At 34.7% G+C, this 10,179-nt stretch overlaps 1 protein-coding gene across 1 annotated transcript in view; it reads left to right on the forward strand.

Annotated features, from left to right (window-relative positions):
• The window catches only part of LOC145269274 (uncharacterized), an 874,757-nt gene extending 865,352 nt beyond the window's left edge, over positions 1-9,405 (forward strand). The window contains exon 3 of the mRNA XM_080124954.1: positions 6,415-9,405. Coding sequence (XP_079981080.1) covers positions 6,415-6,418 — 4 coding nt within the window. The 3' untranslated portion in view covers positions 6,419-9,405. The remainder of the gene's footprint in view (positions 1-6,414) is intronic.
• Positions 9,406-10,179: the final 774 nt, after the last annotated feature.

Raw genomic sequence — 10,179 nt, forward strand, 5'->3', positions numbered from 1 at the left:
ACTAAATGCAACCTGAATACTATTTCCAAAATAACTGGATTCGGCATTAAATAACACTAAAAGGGTTGATATGCCGTAAAACAACCGAAGCAAACCAAACTCTACAGATAAATATTTGAAGATATAAAGAACTTGAGGCATAAAAACTGTTTCCAAAATAATTAGATTCAACATTAAATAACCCGAAAAGGGTTGATATGCCGTAAAACAAAACAACCAAACCAAACAAAGCAAATTCAATGTTAATAGATAGTTATCAGAAACCGTCCTCATAAATAATCAAATTATATTCATCATTTTCAGTCCTCTCATAATATTCTTCATCATTAAACTATCCATCTCATTAACCTTTATCTTTGAGTAGCTTTTTACCTTAGTGACTCGTTAGTATAAAAAAAACATCTATAGAAGACCCGAGTGGTGACTGTGATAAAGTTGATATGCCAAGTCTGAATCCTGTCAGTACCATAAAACCACTTTCACTATGAATGTTAGCAACCTTCACGTGGACCTTCCTGTAAGTACATTATTCTGGAAAGGACTAAGAAAACCAATGCAAACAATAGAATCAACTTGCTCAAAAAATTATAACATGTCGATTCATACATATTTACAATTTGGCTTTACTGTAAGAACGGAACTATTTATTTTATATACTGTTAATTAGTCCATGTTGGTGGATGTGTTTGCTAGGATGATCTAGTTTATTATTGATTTTCATGTTAACCAGTTCCGACTCAAGAGCAGGCATGCAACAACCGACCTTCTTGATTGAGATTTTGTACATTTCTGATTTTGTTCAACCAATCAGAAATGAACAAATCAACATTTGAAAAACTTAACGAATTTGGTCAGTTTGTCCGGATTAATATCAATACACTTTAGTTTATACGTTACCATTTGGCCATGATTAAAAGCAATGGCCAGTTCGGCTAAACAGGAATTACTACGGGTTTCAGATTTCATTATATCATCCAGCTTTAAATTAACCTCTCGCAGCTTTCATAACATCCCAGTTTGTTCAAATCTTGGAAATAACACGTTATAAACGCAAAGCTTACAATATGAACAATAAGAGAAGGGATTCTTCAATTATGAAGCAAAAACAAGATTGAAATTGAGGCGAACTACTTTTCTTGGATGCGAACCTATTTCTAATGGCTCCACATTTTTACTTACTTTTCATACAACTGAGGTCATGTTGTCAGATTTTATGAGATTTCCACACAGCTCACCATCTTTTTTGCTGGTCGTAGTGTTATATAATCCTAAACTAATTTATATTACGTTGTCACTAAATCGACACACGTTATATAATCGTATCAAACAGACTTATATAATACTAGCGAGACCTGTGGGCATTCCACAGGGGACTCATATTGATGTCGGCATTCCGTAGATGTTCAGTGTAAATGGAGACGTTCTGATATTATTGTAGTTTTTTTTGTTAAAACTGCAAAAATATTTATCTAAGCTGGCACTCACGCTCAGCAAACCAGGTCATAAAGTACGCTTAAATATGATATTTTAATTCGTGCAGATTTTGTATATATTATTATAGAGTTTATGTTCCATGGATTTTTATACATTATAAAGTTGCAATTTAAAAAAAATAAATAAATAAAATATCCATATGACTTGAGTGCATTAGCTTGAATCGAAACCAAAATAAAAACTTATGAAAAAAATATATGTATATGTATATATATGTGTGTGTGTATATATATATGTATATGTGTGTGTATATATATGTGTGTGTATGTATATATATGTATGTGTGTGTATATATATATATGTGTGTGTGTGTATATATGTGTGTGTGTGTATATATATGTGTATGTGTATATATATATGTGTGTGTGTGTATATATGTGTGTGTGTGTATATATATATGTGTGTGTGTATATATATGTGTGTGTATATATATATATGTGTGTGTGTATATATATGTATATATAACTTGAGTTCCTTCAGTCATAATCGAAACCGAAACCAAAACTTATGAAGAATATTTGGTAAAATTATTCATAAAAAAATAGATTACTGGAGTGCCATCAGCTATAATCGAAACTGAAACCAAAACGTTTGAAGAATTCTCTGTAAAATTATTTATGACAAGAAATAGAAGAATACCAATTAAATGACCCAGATGTAAGCGTGACACAGAAAATAACACACATGCTATCGTATTAATATATAGATTATATAATCGGTACCAACAGATATACGTTACGTAGCGGGATGGTGTTCATATCAACGTCATGTTATTGTGTGTGACGTGTTACTGATGTCTGTAGTGGTTCTTCAGTATCTGAGCCATATGTTCTTATATAGCTATCTATCTCTCTATGGTCTTATCTCTCCCTCTTTCTCTCTCTCTCTCTCTCTCTCTGCATAACTGTCTATTTCACGGTCTGTGATAATTTCATATAAGTATTGATATGTGTGCGTGTGTGTCAGACATAATTACATAAATATACATTTGACGACATACCTGTTTTCCTGCTGTTGGCCACTTGTTTTTTTGGGGCCTCCTAAGGAGATTTGCCATCCATCCTTTTGGGTGAAGCTGGAAATCTATTGTAATAAGACGTTTCACCGAGTCAAGACGAATAATTTGTTTTAATATATATTTTATTTTACTCCCAGGCATTATGTCCAACAGAGGAGTCATCGGCAATCTTTGATTGGATGGTTAGTTCTTAAACATCTCACGTCTGAGACCCCCTCCCTCGGGAGGAGACACCTTTCAGATCATCTTCTTCCTTTGCCGTCCTCAATCCAACTCAGTTATCTGTCCAGCTAACCAGAACATGTGACAGACAGACATGTACTTCCGATGAGCTGGTCAGATCTATTCCAATATAACTTGTCCAGTTTACACCTCGACATGTTTGGACTGCTTTATCAAAACATAGTTCACATCTCCTCGTTTACTTCGCCAGTTAGATAGATAAATTGATAGATATATAGATAGATAGATAGATAGATAGATAGATAGGTAGATTGATAAACAAATACAAAGATAGATAGCTAGATCGATAGATATATTAATAACAGCTAATCAGAACCCATGACAGACAGACACGTACTTCTGATGAGCTGGTCAGATCTCTTCCGGTGCAACTTGTTCAGTTTACACCTCGGCATGTTTTTGACAACTTTATAAAAATATAACTTCACATCTCATCTTTTTTTTTTTTTTTTTGCTTTGCAAGTTAAATAGATAGATCGATAGATACAAAGATAGATAGATAAATAAGCTAATTTCTCTTCTGTTCCACAACTATATAACAGTAGCATTTGTTAACAGAATATTCTCAAGTAAGTTGTATTAATTTTACATGGTCAATGTATCCTCTATAATATGTTTGCCCTGACAAACCATGTTATTTTCATTGCGTTTAGAAACCTTTTAATGTGGACTCATGTTTTATCTACAGAAGATCAAAGACTGGGGTTCCCGACAAAGACCTGTGTATATAAAGTGTGTGAGCACTAATCGCTAACTGAAATATATAACAGTAATAGTGATAGTCACGATTCCAACTTAGATGCCTACAACTATCATTATTATTTAAAAACGTTTAATATATAGAAAGACATTACAGTAACAGATAAACACTATTATTATAATTGATAACTAAGACTCTTCTCAGAAATTATAATCGACCAAGGCAAGATAGTAGTGATTATTTTACCTCTCTGAGGAATTTGACAATCACATTCTTCACAATAGGAAATAGAACCCCGATGTTTTCCGCAATTTAACACTACTTTCAGATTAACCTACAATACTAATGCTTCTTTGACTAGTGCCATACTTATATATACTGATACATGATAGATACATTGATATCTGAAACAGGATACAAACGTAGTATAAAATTTTGCAGTGTGTTAGTCCGGATCGACCTAGCCGAAATGATATTGGTGATTTACCCTCTCTGATGAATTTGACAATCACGTAATTGAAAGTGGAAAATGAAATTTCGAGGTTGATGCTGATTTATATGAAACGACACTCCCTCTAGGCAGGTTAAACTGACTTCCTTTGACAGTGGAAGTTTCATGGGAATATTGGATTCGCAAGTAGTTCCCAGTTTTATGTATATTCAAATCAGGAAAGATAATAATATTAGCTTTTTGCAGTTTTTGCATAAAGGTGTTGTTGTCTTCCTACATATAGTTCCTGGTCACGAAACTGGTACTGACCAGACTGAACGGTTCTTAACTTTGGTTATCTAACAAGAACTAGTGTGTCAACATCGTTATGTATAGGGTGGTGACAACAGCATATTCTTTTCATTCTCAGGTATATATCCGACACAGTAATATACAATCAATCAACCAAGAACCACATCAGTATATATAAAAAAATATAAGATATTTATGGATCTATACTCAAGAGGGAAAACAATGAAGAGAATATGCTGTTGTCACAGCCTTAGTTATGTATTACATGTGACTATGTCATATTACATCTGACTATGTCATATTACATGTGATTATCATATTACATGTGACTATGTCATATTACATGTGTGATTATGTCATATTACCTGTGTGATTATGTCATATTGCATGTGTGACTATGTCATATTACCTGTGTGATTATGTCATATTACCTGTGTGATTATGTCATATTACATGTGTGACTATGTCATATTATGCGTGATTGTATCATATTACATGTGATTATGTCATATTACATGTGGCTATGTCATATTACATGTGATTATATCATATTACATGTGATTATGTCATATTACATGTGATTATGTCATATTACATGTGATTGTGTCATATTACATGTGATTATGTCATATTACACGTGATCATGTCATATTACATGTGATTATGTCATATTACATGTGATTGTGTCATATCACATGTGATTATGTCATATTACATGTGATTATGTCATATTACATGTGATTATGTCATATTACATGTGACCATGCAATATTACATGTGATTATGTCATATTACACGTGATTATGTCATATTACATGTGATTATGTCATATTACATGTGATTGTGTCATATTACATGTGGCTATGTTATATCATATGTGATTATGTCATATTACATGTGATTATGTCATATTACACGCGATTATGTCATATTACATGTGATTATGTCATATTACATGTGATTATTTCATATTACACGTGATTATGTCATATTACACGTGATTGTGTCATATTACATGTGATTATGTCATATTACATGTGATTATGTCATATTACATGTGACTATGTCATATTACACGTGATTATGTTATATTACATGTGATTATGTCATATCATGTGATGGTGTCATATCACATGTTATTGATCACACATGATTTTGCCATATCACACGGTACTATGTCATATATCACGTGATTATATCACATCACATGTGATTAAGACAGGAATGAGTGTTTAAAGTGTAAGTAATTTGCACAGAGGCAGACCCACTCTCTTGTCACAATCAGTGAGATCCAATGGAAGGACACTATCAAAACAGTTAAAGGCCAGGTGGGATGCAGGTGCTGCCAGAAATATCAACAGTTTTCTTCATACAGTATCTGGTATTCCCAAATGGTCACCCATCCAATACTGCTGAAGGTCAAAATTGCTTAACTTCGATTATCTATTGAGAACCAGTATGTCTGCATGGTAATCCGTATCACAACATGTGATTATGGCATACCACTTGATGCCAATTTTACACTGAATAAATCCACCTTCATCAAGTGGACCTACAAATATGATTTAAATGTTAATGCATGGTTACCATACTGACAGAGCGTTATAGAAAGGAGCATGATTTTGAAGTGTACTTCATTTTGTTGCAGCCAAACAGAAGAAGTCTAATTTTGTTTTTTATCCAACAGTGGGGAAGCAAAAACTTGAGACTAATTTCGAAATAATGTAGGAAATGTGTTGAATATTCTGACAGCTTATTTTACGGTGTAACTAGAAAAAACAAAAGAGATGCTCCTTCTTTTTAAGAGCAGGATTGGAACTTCTCGCAAACTAATTATGTTTCTGGTAAAGGGGGAAGAATTGCTGTATTCTGTGTCAGAATCTACCCATATAACACTTATTGTTGGCTAGTTTTTGTTGTTTTTATTTTACGATGAAGTGTTATTTTTTTAGCTCCTTAGACCAAGTGGCTTTATATCTTGTCTGAAGCGATTTCCATAAAAAGCCCTGTATACTGACATCTGAAACACATATTTTTTTTTACTTATTATAAAATGTTGATGTTGCCAAGTTTTACTGCTATGTGTCACAACTGTTGTGAAAGGGTATTTTTGTTCCTCTTTTCACGTCTCCTTTGCATGACCATAATTATAAATAAGGAATTTTATAAAAACTAAAGCTGACTTCATTAATAATTGATCTTTCATTTTCATTTCAGGTGAGTGGAATGCTTAATAAATTATTCTTGCATTATCCTTGACCCCCAAATAAAGGTCAGTTCTGCTTTGTTTTTTTTCCATTCTTAAAATTATTTTCAAATTTAGTCAATTAAAAATTTTACATTAAGAAGAAAAGTAGATTTTATATATAGTCATTTTCTGCTACTTGGACGAAATGTATCCACAATAATATCTGTCAAAATATTCCTTGGACTATTCTTAAACCACATAGCGGCATCACTGTAAAGATCAGGACCATTTCAAGAGCAGATTATGTTCGCTTTATTGACAGGCTGCTATTATACATCCAGGTGTGCTTGCTAGGCAAAGGTGCATATTTGGAACATATGTATCGCAGTGCATATGAGTGCATGGGAAAATATCAGCAGTAGTAGCCAAAAACAAAATTAGGGAGTGTGCTCGAGAAGAAAAAAGGAAAAAAATACACTACATGCTCAAAAGACGAAGAAAGTCAACATAAAAAAGAAAATGGATGAGTAAAGTTGAAGGTGAGAAATGGCTGGCTGTGGCCGGTGTGAGGTCGGAGAAAAAAGTGTACACCGAGCGAGCAGGACGATCATGAGAGACTTTTAAGTGGCACCGAGACGGGAGAGTAACTGTAATAAAAAACTTTTGTTAAAAAGATTTTTTTAAAATGCCGACACGGATTTTTATTTATTTATTTCCAGTTTTATTTTTATGAATTACTAAAGTAAAATGTAACGCCACTCGAGGTTAAACATATAATTGACCAGCCACTAAAGAAAGACTGTTGGATATTTGTGGTTGAAACTTGGTGGATAAGTCATGCATAGACTGAAGTTTATTTCTCCCAAATATGATTCGATTGCAGAAATAAGTTTGAATTTTATTTACGACTAGCATTTCAGCCCGGCGTTGCCCGGGTGTTTGGAGGTGTGTGTTGAGCAAAAAAAAAAAAAAGTCGTAGTAGGAAGACAGGCTCGAACCCATATAGTGAAGGAGGAAAAGAATAGGGAAAAAAGCTGACGTCTTTGCTGTTACGACCACCGGCACACCAGAAGTGACGTAAGTTTAAATTAAGGCTAGGCAATTGAAAAGAAGGGATGACTTTCAAAAATATCAGCGGAAAAAGCGACCCCTCCCTGTTGAAAAGTGCCCAGTTGAGGGTGAAGAAATTAATATTTCTAGCCAATTTTTCAGTAATTGTCTGAGTAATTTGGTAGAGATCGCAGAGGTCATTTTTTTTTAAAATTTGCCTTCTATTATGACCCCTTAATATTTATTGTTTTGGGCTCAAATCAAGTTATTAAGTTAGACCAATGTGCAAGGAACCTATATCTAAAATTTCAAGTGTTTGTACCCAAAATTGTTGGAGGAGTTTGGTAGAATTCTCAAAGGTCAAATCGTTGAACTTTGACCCCTTAACAGCCAAATTTCTGGCCGAAAACGCATTTCAAAGATTTTCCAAAATCTCAGTACCCTGTATATAATATTTCGAGTCTGTAGACTAAAAATTGACAGAGTTATTGTGTAGGGAAATGTATACAAACAAGCACACAAGCACACAGACAGACAGACAGACACATTCACTTTTATAGATATACTAGCGGGGGGGGGTACCCGGCGTTTACCGGGTGTTTGGATGTGTGTGTGTTAAAAAAAAATGTTGTAAAAAAAAAAATGTTTTAGTAGGAAGGTAGGATTGAACCCCGAAGTCTTGACACGAAGGTGAAAACGAAAGGGGAAAAAACCAGCCACCTAACCATTTCAGCGACGAAGGATGAGGAATCGATGTGTTAAGTTAAAGGTTAAAAAGTGAATCAAATCAAAGAGGTTTGATTGACAGGTGGCCACTTAATGAGGTCATCATGGGAGTGTTATGATGACGTGGCATTTTTTTATTTACTGAGGGGCAGCTTTTTGGAGCAGTTCTGGCTTCCCCAAGATGATGGGGGGGAGAAACCACCTCCCCATTTAAAGGAGATTGTCCAAATTGAATAGCAATTGTCTGATATAAGGAGAAACTCAGCATTGATTTTGGACCTTCCCGGCGATTGACGCCAGCTCCGAATCAGTTTTGCTTTTATTATACGAAAAGCCAAATTCACACGCGGCGATCCAAGAATGTAAAATATTTTCAAAGTCGGGCAAATTAAATAGACAGGCGACTCCCGTTGTTAACTCGTAGATATTATGATTTCGACGTGATATAAAAGGTTTTAAGAATGAACAACGACCTCGAAAACCCGCTGGAAAATAGCCTTTTGCAGGCATATACAAAAAGCGAACATACATACATACCTACATACACACACACATTTTCGCTTTTATATATATAGAATAGATAGACTATCCAAAAATCCCAATGTTGCTCGAGATCGAATCAAGATCATTACTATTCACTCTGCTCAGAACGCCATATTACTTTCTGTGTGTTTATTGCCCCCTTTCCCATTGATATAGTCAACAAAAGATATTGGAAAACTCTCTGAATTAGCACTTTATACATGTGGTTTAACTCTAATTAGAATAGAATATAGGAATTTCAAAATTTGTTATGCGATCTATTCCAAGACAACAATTATTGTTATTTTTTTAAAAAATGTTTCTTTTACCTTGACGACAATTTTATTTCCTTCTTGATTTTATTACAACTATTCGGCACTTATTGAGATTGTCGGACTGACTTCCTCATCTTGGTTGTTATAGTCACAACGTTTCGGCCGTTTTGCCCTCCGGCCTTCATCAGGTGTTTTGTATCAAACTGGGGAACCATTTGTTAGCATTAACAAAAACCAACTAAGATCATATGGCCGAGTGATCCTAGACGTTGTACCAAAGTTTACAGTTACTCAAAGCTGCTGAGTTCAATCCTGAATGAAGGCAGTGAAAGGTAACATTCAAAAACAGAGAATCAGCAACTATGTCCCAGAGCCTAGCTGGAGTCCGAACACGGTACCCATGTAATAATGATAAAGGGTTGGGTTCGAGACTCCTAAAAAACGGTTCGCCAGTTCGATACAAAACACCTGATGAATGCCGGAGGGCAAAACGGCCAAAACGTTGTGACTATAACAACCAAGATGAGGAAGTCAGTCCGACAATCTCAATAAATGAAAACACTTCATCTCAAAAATACAGACGATTGTTGTGCACTTGTCTAATCAACTTGGTCAACTTTTATGTGTCTATATTTATGAACAGGAATACGAGACGTAGGAGGTCAAACTAGGCTCTCAAGGTTTGGTCGTGCAACTAGTTTAGAAGGAAATTCTAAAATAATCCAAAGAAACATCTGTTTTGAGCCAGGTTTTCCCCTCAATTTGGAATATAAACCGAAATGTTTGAGGAAAAGCTGACTGAAGTACCTTTTAATATTTAATATTTGCATGAAAGTAGCAGGAAAACCTGACATTGCCTGGGATTATGAATATACAGGGTGGAACGATAATGTTGTCGCCCTAAAGAAAACAACACTACAGCTTTATTTTAAAACTTTTATTGAAAAACATCAATTCAGGTAACTTGATTATGTAGTAGAGTTGACATCTATTCAATGTAGCTGCCTTCAGCCTCAATCACTGCCTTGATACTGATCTGGAACTGGGAACATGCCTTTTCCACAAGCGCCAGTGGGAGCTTGGCAAATACTCGGAATATTGCAGCGATCAGGCTGGCTTTGGTGTTGTGGGAGGTCATGTTGGTGATATTCTCGACATATGACCAAACAAAGTACTCCAGTGGGTCAGATCGAGGGAGGAGGGGGCTAGTAAGAGAAGAAT

The sequence above is a fragment of the Euprymna scolopes genome, chromosome 45 (genome assembly GCF_053919585.1).
Source record: "Euprymna scolopes isolate OS-2025 chromosome 45, ASM5391958v1, whole genome shotgun sequence".
Lineage (NCBI taxonomy): Eukaryota > Metazoa > Mollusca > Cephalopoda > Sepiida > Sepiolidae > Euprymna > Euprymna scolopes.